At 35.3% G+C, this 14,281-nt stretch overlaps 2 protein-coding genes across 2 annotated transcripts in view; both read left to right on the forward strand.

The window, feature by feature from the left end:
• Positions 1–14,281, forward strand: part of LRRIQ3 (leucine rich repeats and IQ motif containing 3) — a 128,837-nt gene that overhangs the window by 88,893 nt on the left and 25,663 nt on the right. The window lies entirely within an intron of this gene.
• LOC123635514 (ubiquitin-conjugating enzyme E2 N-like) lies at positions 7,258–8,477 on the forward strand. The gene has a single exon (XM_045547744.1). The coding sequence runs from the start codon at positions 7,315–7,317 to the stop codon at positions 7,771–7,773; it is 459 nt and encodes a 152-aa protein (XP_045403700.1). The 5' UTR covers positions 7,258–7,314; the 3' UTR covers positions 7,774–8,477.

Genomic DNA, 14,281 nt, shown 5'->3' on the forward strand with positions numbered 1-14,281 from the left:
ATAAAACTAGAAATCTTTGCTACCAGATTTAAAATGGAAAGCAAACAAGCAAACAAACAAAAATGTCTTTTGTTTTTATAGCTATATAATAGTTCAAATTGCTTTTAAAAAATTTAAATATTTTTACTACCAAGAAAAGAGAGGGAGAAGGTAAAATTCAAATCAGGTATATTTGGATTTATTTTGTTATTCTAAGCACCAATGCCATATATTTCATATGCTCCCCTGCATTGCCCAGCTTCCCATGCAGTTATGTAGGAATTATGTACTGTTTCTCCACTTAAATGTGAGCAAAAGTGAAAATTATCACTTCAGAGTAAAAGTAATTAGGAGAATCATTTTATTTCCCTGATATGTAGCTCTTTAAGGCCACGTGTTCCATTAAGATGCTGAAAGGTCCTCCCAACCCACATTGACTCTTAGATGAGAAATAGATAAACCTTGGGGTTTATCTGTGATGGAAGTTACAATTAATTACGCTGATAAATACAGAAATTAGTGCCATAACAAAAACCTAAAATATGGTCTCATCTTTGCCGTCAAGTATAGGAGATGAGAAAACTGATATCAGGAGCTGGAAAGATGGCAATGCAAGTTTTTTAGTAGCAGAGAATTTTTCTGTGATAACTTTGAAGGTAAACTATGTTCCTACTAGTTTGTGTCTCAGAGGCAAGAAGCTGGAAGACAGAATATTGATCTGTGTGTTGGTTGTACTTGACTGTATTTGGCAAGTTACTTTATAGAAAAAATAAGAGCTCAGGAAAGTAGTTGGTTTGCAAGGCAAAATAAAAGAGAATAAATAGAGAGCTCTAAAATTAAAGCCTTGCATCCTTGGAAAAGCTGTTTGCTTCTAAATCCCAAATAGTAAAACATCAAATTTAGCAAGGGTTGAAGACATCATTTTCTTAGTTGAAAATGATGACTCATAGCAGAGTTTAGATTAATTGTGTGGGCTTCCCACCTATTGTTCTAAATGGCTTCATAGTAACTTCTATTAAATTACTGGAGGGTGAGTTAAGGGAAGATATTTAAAAAAAGAAAATAGATATTAGCACTACATATGATTCCAAAAGAATTATGGGTGTGATGACTGACACATGAAACTGACAGAAGAAAATAGATCAAATATCTGCAGATTTAAGGGAAGGGTGTTACCATAAAATCTTAGTCTAAAGTGCCCTTGCCCATTCCAGACAAATATACACTTGAGTTCTTAACTTTCAGCTCTAAGAATTACGCTGAGAAAGCTTTTGTAGCCTCTAAAGTAGGCATGTCTCCAGTCCTCCACCTGACATATGGCTAAGAAGGGTAATGAAAAAGGGAGAACCTCTGCAAGACAGAACTCCTCACAGAGGGCAGAATCAGAGACTAATTCAGGAACCATCTGTACCTGAAGGTAGGAGAACTTGAGTTTCTCATTCTTCCCATTTGTGGTTGGTCTTTCCCTATTCCACCATTGTATATCCAATATGTATATCAATGAGTGAGGCAGAAGTCAGATGACTTGTTTTTTTTTTTAACTCATAAAGGACTAAAACCTTATTCAAACCTGAGAGAGAATGCATACATCTAAAGACCTTAGACTTGATGGAATTTCACTTGTCTTTCTTCAGGAGTGTGTTCTATGTTTGGAAAAAAGTGATCGAAGGATCTTCAGTGACCTGTGGCAATGATTTTGTTCTTACAAAATATTATACTTGTTTCTCTACATTTCCCAGCTTTCCTTAAATTTAGCTGGGGCCATGTAATTTAGTTCTGGTTAATAGGTTGTGACTCAAAATAAGTGTGTCAGTTCTGGGTTAAGGTAGTTAATCACATCATTCTCTCAATTGCTTTGCTTCACAGCTTTGGGGAACTTATGTTTTAGATGGTTTACCTACATTATGGAGGAAGAATGCTCCATCCACTTTAGGTGTGCTTGATCAAGAAATCAACCTTTGTTTTGTTAATGAGTGAGAGTCTGGCATTTGTGGCTTGACCTGCTCCTTTGCCTACTCCATCCTTGCTCCAAGGTATAGAAACTCTACCCAAAACACTCTACTCTGAGAAAATGTTGCCAAAAAATACAAGACTCTCTCTCCTTTTAGCTCCCTGGCATTTGTCATCTCCCCCAGCCCCGTGTTGTAGCTCTATTCTAGTCTGGCAAGCTGAGAAGACTATGGATCCCTTCCTCTTCTCAGCCCCTACTCACAGGGTGGAAAGTCTACCTCAAACATGTAGAATGAAAATACTGGACCCATTAACCCACAACCTGGCTTACTCTTAGAACAGAGCTGCCACATTAGAAGGAGTAAGTAAAGAAGACCAGGGGCTGCCACTCCTCCTCCCTTCCAGTACATACTCATAGAGCAGGGGTGTCACTCCAGGTGAAGTAGACCAGTGTCCTAATCCCAACTCTTGTGCAGTGAAGCAGAAGTCCAGCCTATCACAGAGCCCACACAGTGGATTTAGCAGACAAAGACTTAAAAAAAACTATTATAATTATGTTTTAAGAACTAAAGGAAATCATACTTAAGGAAATAAAGGTGTGATAGCAATGTTTCACCAAATAGAAAATATCAATAAAGAGACTGAAATTATAACACAGAAACAAATGAAAATTATTAACTTCAAAAGTATAATACTACATATAAAAAATTATCTAGACATGGTAAGCAATGAATTGGAGTTGGCAGAAGCAAGAATTATCAAACTTGAAGACAAATCTCTAGAGATTGTATAATCAAAAATCAAAAACAGGCTGGGCACGGTGGCTCAGGCCTATAATCCTAGCACTCTGGGAGGCCGAGTCAGGAGGATTGCTTGAGCACAGGAGTTAAAGACCAGCTGAGCAAGAGTGAGACCCCCATCTCTACTACAAATAGAAAAATTAGCCTGACATAGTGGGGCACACCTGTAATCCTAGCTACTCAGGGGGTTGAGACAGGAGGATCGCTTGAACCCAGGAGTTTGAGTTTGCTGTGAGCTAGGCTGACGCCATGGCATTCTAGCCCAGGCAACAGAGCGAGACTCTATCTCAAAAAAAAAAAAAAAATTAAAAAATAGAATACAAAAATAAAGAGAAATGAACAGAGCCTTGGAGAAATGTAGGGGAATATTAAGTGAGAAATATAATGGAAGTACTAGAAGGAGAAGAAAGACAAAGAGGCAAGAAATAATATTCAAAAAATAATGATTGATTTCCCAAATTTAATGAAAACTATATTCTATATATTTAAGAATCTCAATAAGCTCCAAGTAAAATAAACACAAAAACATTTACACCTAGACACATCGTGGTTGACATGTTTAACGCCAAAGATGAAGAGAAAATTTTGAAAGCGGTAAGAAAAAAAATTCATTACATACAAGGGAACTCCAATGAGATTAATAATTATCTGTTCACGAGAAATAATGAAGGCCAGAAAGCAGTGGGATGACATCAATATGCTGAAAGAACAAAGAAAACTGTCAATCAAGAATCTCATAATCAGCAAAACTATCTTTCAAAAATGAAGGTGAAATAAAGACATCCCCAGATAAATAAAAGCTGAGAGGTATTATTGCTAAAAGATTTGCCTTACAAGGAATATGAAAGAAAGTTCTACAACTTAAAGCCAGTGACACCAAACAGTATTTTAAATTCATATGATAAAGCAAAGAGTACCAATAAAGGTAATAAAATCAGAAATTATAAAAGACAGTATAATTGTATATTTCTTCTACTTCTTTTAACTGACTTTAAAAGCAACTGAATAAAACAACATGTGTACATAACTGTATTGTTGAGCCTATGACAGAAATGTAATATATTTGGCAATAACAGCATAAAGGAGGCAAGTGGAACAAGGCTATACCAGGGTAAGGAAATGACGTGAAATGGTAACTCAAGCCTACAGAAAGAAAAAGAGAGAATCAGAAATGGTAAGCATGAAGGTTAATAATAACAAACTCTATGATATATACTTGCTGTCTTTTCTTTTGTCAGCTTGTTAAACAAAAATATATATGCAATTACAAAAATGTATTTTTTGCTTTTTAACATATATAGGCATGCATATATAAAATATTGTATATTTTATATATTATATAATATATATTTTATATAGAGATACATTATGCATATATAAAATATTATGTATTTTATATATTATATCACATATATTTTATATATGCATAATGTTTATATATGCACAAAAGGGAAGAGTGGCATTTATAAGAGTAAAGTTTCCATATTTTACTAGACTTATGTTAGGGTAAGTCTAAAATCCATTTTGGTAACTTGAGATGTATATTTATTGTGAATCCTAGAATAACCACTGAGAAATAATTTAAAAATGAAATTAAACAATCATTAAAGGTTTAATTAAGACCCACGTTAAAGGAATTAAAATGGTATCATAGCAAATTTTCACTTAATACAAAACAAAGACAATGAAGGATGAAGAGAAGGAAAAAAGCCATGAAACACAGAAAACAGAAAGAAAATGGTTAGCTTAATTCTAACCATGTCAAAATAAAATTAAATGTGAATTGATAAAGATCTAATCAAAAGACAAAGATTGCAGATTGGATTTTTAAAAGTCCACCTATATACTTTCTAAAGCTAACACTCTTTAGATTTGACGTTTCATAAAAATTAAAAGTAAAATGATGGAAACAGATACCATTGAAATGGCAATCCTGAGAGAACTGGAGCAACTATAGAAATATCAGTCAAAATAAATTTTAAAACAATAAAATGTCACACCTAATGGGTGCAGTGCACACCGTCTGGGGGAAGGACATGCTTGAAGCTGTGACTGGTGTGGGGCAAAGGCAATACATGTAACCTAAACATTTGTACTCCCATAATATGCTGAAATAAAAAAAAAATCCAGAGGGAAAAATAAATAAGGAAAACAATAAAAAGTGTTCCTAGAAATAAAGAGGGACATTCCACAATAATAGAGTCAACCCTTTAGGAATACCGACCAAATAATATATGCACCTAACAATTAGAAACTCCTAATTGACAGCAAAATCTGACAGATTTGAAGAGAGAAACAGATAATTCAACGATAAGAATTGGAGACTTCCATACTTTACTTTCAATAAAGGATGGAATAGCTAGACAGAAGATCTGTATGGACCTAAGAGGCTTGACTAACACTTTAAAACAGCCAGACTGAATAAACCATTCAACAATAGCAGAATATACATTCTTCTCAACTGTACATGGAACATTTTCCAGAATAGACCATATATTAGCCTATGAAATAAGACTGAATTTAAAGGGATTGAAATCATACAAAGCCTGTTATTTAACCACAATGCAGTTAAATTAGAAATCAATAACATTAGGAAATTCTGGAAATTCTCAAACATGTGAAAATTAAATAACATCTTCTATGTCTGAGACTGCATCACCTTTATCTCTGCCTTCCTCTTCACAGTACTGTCACCTCTTCTATGTGTATATGTAAACTCCTTGCCTTATAAGGACATTTGTGATGGTATTTAGGGCACTTCCAAACAATCTAGGGTTATATTATCTCAAGAACCTAAACTTAATCACATCTGCAAAGACACTATTTCCAAATAAGATAAAATTTACAGGTTCTAGTGATTAGAACCTGATATTTTTTTTGACCATCATTCAACCAACTCCAGATGGCTTCACTGGTGAATTATACCAAACACTTAAAGAAGAATAGATAACAGTTCTTTACAAACTCTTCAAAAAGAAAATGCAGGAGGAAGATCAGGAGGCGGAGGAGGAGAAGGAGGGAGCTGTTTCCAACACATTCTATGATACCAGTATGATTCTAATACCAAAATCAGACAACAAAATCTATAGCCTAATATCTGCTATGAAGACAGACACAAAATTCCTCAAAAAAAAAAAATGCTGATGACCTGGATCTGGCAATAAAGTATTACACATTATGACCAAGTTGGATTGATTCCAGGAATGCAACACTAATGAAACATCCAAATATTAACTTATGTACCATATCAATAGACTAAATAACAAAACTACATGATCATCTCAATAGACAGAAAAAGTAGCTGGTAAATTCTAACACCCTTTCATGATTCAACGAACTCAGAATAGAAGAAAGTGCTTCTATCTAACAAAAAGCATTTATGAAAAACTTATAGATAACGTCATACTTAATATTGAAAGACTGGTCTGGGTCTGGTGCCTCATACCTGTAATTTTAGCACTTCAGAAGGCCAAGGCAGCAGGATTGCTTGAGGCCAGGGGTTTGAGAATAGACTAGGCAACATGGCAAGAACTAAAATTAAGAAAAATTATCTCAGTGTAGCTGCATGTGCATGTAGTCCTAGGTATTTGGGAAGCTGGGAAGCGGAGCTAGCAGGATTGCTTGATCCCAGAAGTGTCAGTAAGCTATGATCGCCCCTGCACTCTAGCCTGGGCAACAGGGTTAGACCTTTTCTCAAAAAAAAAAAAAAAAAAATTGAAAGACTGTTTTTTTCCTAAGATTGGTTACAGGACAGAAATGTTCATTCTTGCCACTTCTATTCAACATTTTATTGGAAGTTCTAGCCAGTGCACTTAAGCAAAAAAAGACTGAAAAGGCGTCACAATTACTAAGGAAGAAATTAAATTCTATTTGCAGATGACATGATGTTCCAAATAGGCAATTAAGGAATCCCCTAAAAAACTATTAGAACTAATAAAAAAAGTTCAGCAAATTTGCAGGATACAAGAAAAGTATTCAAAAATCAATTGCATTTCTCTATATTAGCAGTGAACAAAAAGAATTTAAAAATACAATTTCACTTACAATAGAAGCAGAAGGAATAAGATATTAGGAATAAATTTAGCAAAAGTAGTATAAAACTTGTATACTGAATCAAAAATATGATATTGTCGACAGAAATTAAAGAAGATATAAATAAATGGAAGGATATCCACATTCTTGAATTGTATGACTTAAAATTGTTAAGATGACAGTACTACTCAAAGCAATCCAGAGATTCAAGCAATCTCTATCAAAATCCCAATGATTTTTTTTTTTTCCAGAAATGGAAATACTAATCCTGAAATCCATATAGAATGCAAGGAATTTTAAATAAACACAACAATCTTGAAGATAAAAGCAAAATTGGAAGACTCACACTTTCTGATTTGAAAACTTAGTGCAAAGCTATAGTAAAATGGCATAAAAACAGACATTTAGATGAATGAAATAGAATTTTTTTGACAAGAGTACCAAGAAAATTTAATGAGGAAAGAATAGTCTTTTCAAAAATGGTGCTGGGACTCGTGCGTGAGGCGAGCGGAGCCGGAGACAAGACCAGAGGCCGAACTCGGGATCTGACAAGATGGCCAGGCTGCCCCGAAGGATCATCAGGGAAACCCAGCGTTTGCTGGCGGAACCAGTTCTCGGCGTTAAAGCAGAACCAGATGAGAGCAACGCTCGTTATTTTCATGTGGTCATTGCTGGCCCCCACGATTCCCTCTTTGAGGGAGGGACTTTTGAACTTGAACTATTCCTTCCAGAAGAATACCCAATGGCAGCTCCTAAAGTATGTTTCATGACCAAAATTTATCATCCTAATGTAGACAAGTTGGGAAGAATATGTTTAGATATTTTGAAAGATAAATGGTCCCCAGCACTGCAGATCTGCACAGTTGTGCTATCAATCCAGGCTTTGTTCAGTGCTCCCAATCCAGATGATCCATTAGCAAATGACATAGCGGAGCAGTGGAAGACCAACGAAGCCCAAGCCATAGAAACAGCTAGATCATGGACTAGGCTATATGCCATGGATAATATTTAAATCGATCCGATCATCAAGTGTGCATCACTTCTCCCGTTCTGCCAAGACTTCTTCCTTTTTTGTTTGCATTTATGGACACAGTCCTAGAAACATTACAGAATAAAAACCCAGACATCTTCAGTCCTTTGGTGATTAAATGCACATTAGCAAATCTATGTCTTGTCCTGATTCACTGTTGTAAAGCATGAGCAGAGGCTAGAAGTATCATCTGGAATATTGTGAAACGTTTAAAAGCAGTGGCCCCTCTCTGCTTTTATTCATTTCCCCTATCATGGTTTAAGTATAAAGCACTGTGAATGAAGGTAGTTGTCAGGGTTAGCTGCAGGGGTGTGTAGATGTTTTTCTTTATTTTATTTTATTTTTTTTTTGAGGGGGGAGGTTGTTTTATTTTAATTTTATGAGCTCCTTTCCCCCTTTTTATGGTGATCTAATTGCATTGGTTAAAAGCAGCTAACCAGTTCTTGAGAATATGCTCTCTAGCCAAGTCTAACTTTATTTAGATGCTATAGATGGACAAGCTTGATTGTTTGAACCAAAATGGGAACATTAAACAAACATCACAGCCCTCACTAATAACATTGTGACTTTGCTGTCGAGTGTAGATTCCCCTCTTCAAAAAAAATCTTGTGACCATTTTGTATGGCTTGTCTGGATACTTCTGTAAATCTCATGTTTTAGTAAAATATATTTTGTTATTCTAAAAAAAAAATTGTGGTGGGACAGCTGGATATTTACATGATGTTAGACCCCTACATGACATTGTATACAAAAATTAAATGGATCATAGACCTAAATGTAAGCATTAAAACCATAAATCCCATAAAGAAAAGACAGGAGTAATTCTTCATAACCTTAACTTAGACAATGGTTTCTTAGATGTGACTTTAAGAGCACAGCCAATAATAATAAGGAAAGGAAAAAAAAAAGAGAAGGAGGAAAAGAAATAGAACAAGAAGAGTTTACCTCAAAATTTTTTTTTTTTTTTTTGAGACAGAGTCTCGCTCAGTTGCCTGGGCTAGAGTGAGTGCTGTGGCGTCAGCCTAGCTCACAGCAACCTCAAATTCCTGGGCTTAAGCGATCCTACTGCCTCAGCCTCCCGGGTAGCTGGGACTACAGGCATGCGCCACCATGTCCGGCTAATTTTTCTATATATATTTTTAGTTGTCTATATAATTTCTTTCTATTTTTTTAGTAGAGATGAGGTCTCACTCTTGCTCAGGCTGGTCTCAAACTCCTGAGCTCAAACAATCTGCTCGCCTCGGCCTCCCAGAGTGCTAGGATTACAGGCGTGAGCCACTGTGCCCGGCCTCAAAATTTTAAAAAGCAAACAACTACTCTGGGAGGTGGAGGCGGGAGGATCACTTGAGGTCGGGAGTTCCAGACCAGTCTCAGCAGGAGTGAGATACACACACACACACACACACACACACACACACACACATATCTCTACTAAAAATAGAAAAAATTCGCCGGATGTGGTGGCACATGCATGTAGTCCCTGCTACTCGGGAAGCCGAGGCAGGAGGATCCCTTGAGCCCAGCAGCTAGAGGTTGCTATGAGCTAGGCTGACCCCATGGCACTGTAGCCCAGGTCACGGAGCAAAACTTTGTCTTAAAAAGAAAAAGAAAGTGAAAAGAGAATTCTCAGTATGATACAAAATATTTGCAAATCACATATCTGCTAGGGGACCTGTATCCAGAATATATAAAGAAATCTTAAAACTCAGTAATACAAACAGAAATATCTGATTTGTAAAATGGGCAAAGTATTCGAATATATATCTATTCAAAGAAGACATACAAATAGTTAATACACACACAGAAAGATGCTTGACATCTCTGACCACCAGGGAAATGCAAATCAGAGACTCAATGAGATGCCATTTCACAACCACTCAGATGGCTATAATCAAAAAGACAGACAGAACAAAGTGTTGGTGAGGCTGAGGAAAAATTAGAATCTTCATGCATTGCTAATGGATTTCCATACATTGCTGGCTGTAAAATGATACAGCCAGTTTTTAAAATTTTCCTTATAATTGACACATGATAATTATACATCTTTATAGGGTACAGTGTAATGTTTCAATATATGTATACATTGTATAATGTTCAGATCAGGGTAATCAGCATATCTGTCACCTCAAACTTATCTTTGTGTTGGGAACATTCAAAATCCATTCTTCTAGCTATTTGAAAATACACAATAAATTGTTGATGATTATAGTCACCCAATAGTGCTATATAAAACTAGAACTTATTCCTGTTATCTCACTGTAATTTTGTATCTGTTAACCAACCTCTGACCTTACCACTACCCCCATACTTCCTAGCCTCTAATAACCACCATTCTACTCTCTACTTCTGTGAGATTGGCTTTTTTAACTTTCACATATGTGGGAGAACATGTGGTATTTGTCTTTCTGTGACTGGCTTATTTCATTTAACATAATGTCCTCCAGATTCATTCATATTGCCATGAATGGCAAGATTACATTCTTTTTATTGTTGAATAGGTTTCCATTGTCTATATATACCACAGTTTCTTTATCCATTCATCTGTTGATGAACACTTAGGTTGATTCCATATCTTGGCTATTGTGAATAATACTGCAATAAACATGGGAGGGCAGCTATCTTTTTGACATACTGATTTCATTTCATTTCCTTTGGTTATATACCCAGTGCTGGATCATATGGTAGTTCTATTTTAATTTTTTAAATTAAATTATTAAAATTTTTAAAACTATTTTAAGGAACCTCCATACTGTTTTCCATAATTTCTGTACTAATTTATGTTCCTACAGTGTATGAGATTTCCTCTTTCTCCACATCCTGACCAGCATTTGTTATTTTTGGTCTTTTTGATAATAGGAGTGAGGTGATATCTCATTGTGGTTTTGATTTGAATTTTCCTAATTACTAGTGGTGTTGAGCATTTTGTTACATACTTGCTGGCCATTTGTATGTCTTCTTTTGATAAATGTCCATTTATGTCTTTTGCCTATTTTAAAATGAGGTTTTTTTTGGTTGAGTTTGAGTTCTTTATATATTCTGGATATTAGACCCTTGTCAGATTCAAAGTTTGAAAATAATTTCTCCCATGCTGTAGGTTCTCTCTTTTCTCTGTAAATTGTTTCCTTTGTTGTGTAGGAGCTTTTTAGTTTGATGTAACTGCATTGTCTATTTTTGCTTTTGTTGTCTGTGCTATTGAAGGCTTATTCAAAAAATCCTTGCCCATTCCAATGTTATGGAGCATTTTCCTCATGTTTTCTTATAGTAGCTTCAAAGTTTTCAGTCTTACATTTAAGTCTTTAATCTGCAGTTGGTTTTTGTATATAGCAAAAGGTAGGGCTCTAGTTTCATTTCTTTGCATGTGAGTATCCCATTTTCTTGGCACATTTATTGAAAAGACTGTCCTTTCCCCAATGTGTGTTCTTGGCACCTTTGTCTAAAATAAGTTGGCTGTAAATGCATGGATTTATTTCAGAGTTCTCTATTCTGTTCCATTAGTCAATGTTTTTTATGTTGGTACCATGATGCTTTGATTTCTATAGCTTTGTAGTATATTTTGAAGTCAAGTAATGTGATGCCTCCAGATTTGTTCTTTTTGCTAAAGATTGCTTTGGCTATTTGAGGTCTTAAATAATTTTAGATTTTTTTCTATATCTGTGAAGAATGTGATTGGTATTTTAGTCGGGATTGTACTGAATCTGTAAATTGCTTTGGGTAGTGTGGACATTTTAACAATATTAATTTTCCTGATTCATAAGCCCAGGATATTTTTTCATTTATATGTGTCTTCTTCAAATTATTTCATCAATGTTTTATAGTTTTTATTGTAGAGATCTTTTACCTCTATGGTCAAATTTATTACAAGTTGTTTATTTTTTGTAGCTATTGCAAATAGGATTGCATTCTTGATTTATTTTTCACATAGTTTTCTATTGACATGTAGAAACACTACTGATTTTTTGTATGTTGATTTTGTATTTGCAGTCTTAATGAATTAATTTATTAGTTCTAACAGTTTTTTGGTGGAATATTTAGGGCTTTCTACATATAGGATCATGATAACTGAAAACAGGGACAATCTGACGTTCTCCTTTCTAATTTGGATGCCTTTTTCTCTCTCTCTTGCCTAATTGCTCTAGCTAGGATTTCCAGTGGTATGTTGAGTAGGAGTAGCAAAATTGGAGCTGGGCGCGGTGGCTCATGCCTGTAATCCTAGCCCTCTGGGAGGCCAAAGCAGGAGGATTGTTCGAGCTCAGGAGTTAGAGACCTGCCTGAGCAAGAGCGAGACCCCGTCTCTACTAAAAATAGAAAGAAATTATATGGACAGCTAAAAATATATATATAAAAAATTAGCTGGGCATGGTGGCACATGCCTGTAGTCCCAGCTACTCGGGATGCTGAGGCAGGAGGATTGTTTGAGCCCAGGAGTTTGAGGTTGCTGTGAGCTGGGATGACACCACGGCACTCTAGCCCAGGCAACAGAGTGAGACTCTGTCTCAAAAAAAAAAAAAAAAAAAAAGGAGTAGCAAAATTGGGCATCCTTGTCTTATTCCAGATCTTAGAAGAAAAGCTTTCATTTTTTTCCCCATTCACAATGATATAAGCTGTGGGTTTGTGATACATTGCCTTTATTGTATTGAGTTATGTTTCTTTTGTACCGAATTTGTTGAGCGTTTTTATCATGAAGGGATGTTGAATTTTATCAAAGCTTTTTTCTGACTCTGATGCAGCCACTTTTGAAAACCGGTTTGGCAGTTCTTCAAAATGTTAAGCATAGTTACCATATGACTCACCAATTCCATTCCTGGCTATATACCTAAAAGAATCATAAACGTATGTCCACATAAAATTTTGTATATGAAAGAAGCATTATTTATAGCAGTTCAGAGGTAGATACAAATCAAATGTCCATCAACTTGTGGATAAAAAATGTGGTACATCCAAATAATGAATTTTGTTAAGCCATAAAGAGGAATGAAGTGCTGATATATGCTATGGCATGGATGATCCTTGCAAACATGGTAAATAAAAAGAAGATAGACACAAAAGGCACATATTTTATGACTCCATGTATATTAAATATCCAAACAGGCAAATCTATAGAGACATAAACTAGATTTTTAGTTGTCTGGAGCTGGGAAGAAGGGGGAATAGGAAATGACTGCTTGTGGGGTGATGAAAATGTTCTTGAATTAGGTAGTCAGGATGATTGCATTATTCTGTGATGAAAAGTGGCCAAAAACCCTACTGAATTGTATGCTTTATATTTTTTGTTTCCTTTTTTATAATTGATAAACTTTATTTTATAGAGCAGTGCTTGGTTCACAGCAAAATTGAATAGCAAGTGCAGAGATTTCCCATTTACCTCATATTCCAATGCGTGCACAGCCTCCCCCATTATCTACATCCCACACCACAGTGGTAGATCATACAGTGGTACATTTGTTACAAAAGATGAACCTAAATTGACACATCATTATCACCCAAAGATTATAATTTACATTAGGGTTCACTCCTGGTGTACATTCTGGGAGTTTTGATAAATGTATAATGACATGTATCTAACATTACAGTATCATTCAAAATCATTTCACTGCCCTAAAAATCCTTTGTGCTCTTCCTGTTCATCCCTCCTTCCCCCTTAACTCCTGGAAACCCCTGATCTTTTCCTGTCTTCATAGTTTCACTTTTTCCAGAATGTCATATCTCATATTTTGGAATAATACAGTATGTATAGCCTTTTACGATTGGCTTCTTTCACTTAGTAATATCTGGAGTTTTTTTGATATGTAGCTTATTTTTAATACACTGAATAATATTTCATCGTATGGATGTACCACAATTTATTTATTCATTCACCTATTGAAGATATCTTGGCTGCCTCCGAATTTCTACAATTATGACTGAAGCTGCTATAAACATTTGTGTGCAGGTTTTTTGTGGACATAGTTTTCAATTCATTTGGGTAAATACCAAGGAGCTCACTTGCTGTATCATACGATAAGTATATGTTTCATTTTGTAAGAAATCGCCACTGCCTTTCAAAGTGATTGTGCCATTTGCACTCCCACCAGTGATCAATGAGAGGTCTTACTGCTCCACAACCTCACCAATATTTGGTGTTGTCAATGTTTTGGACTTTGGTTATTCTAGTAGGTGTATAGTGGTATCTCATGAAATTGCAATTCCCAAATAACATATGATGTGGATCATCTTTTCATATGCTTAGTTGCCATATCTATATCTTCTTTGATGAGGTGTCTATTCAGGCCTTTTGCTCATTTTTAATTGGGTTGTTCATTTTCTTATTGTTGAGTTTTTAGAGTTATTTGCATATGTTAACTAATAGTCCTTTATCAGCTGTGTCTTTTGAAATATTTTCTCCAAGAATATGGCTTGTCTTCTCATTCTCTGGATATTGTCTTTTGCAGACAAGAAATTTTTAATTTTAATGAATTCCAGCTAAACAATTATTTCTTTCACAAATCATGTC

The sequence above is a fragment of the Lemur catta genome, chromosome 3, assembly GCF_020740605.2.
Source record: "Lemur catta isolate mLemCat1 chromosome 3, mLemCat1.pri, whole genome shotgun sequence".
NCBI classification, from domain to species: Eukaryota; Metazoa; Chordata; class Mammalia; order Primates; family Lemuridae; genus Lemur; species Lemur catta.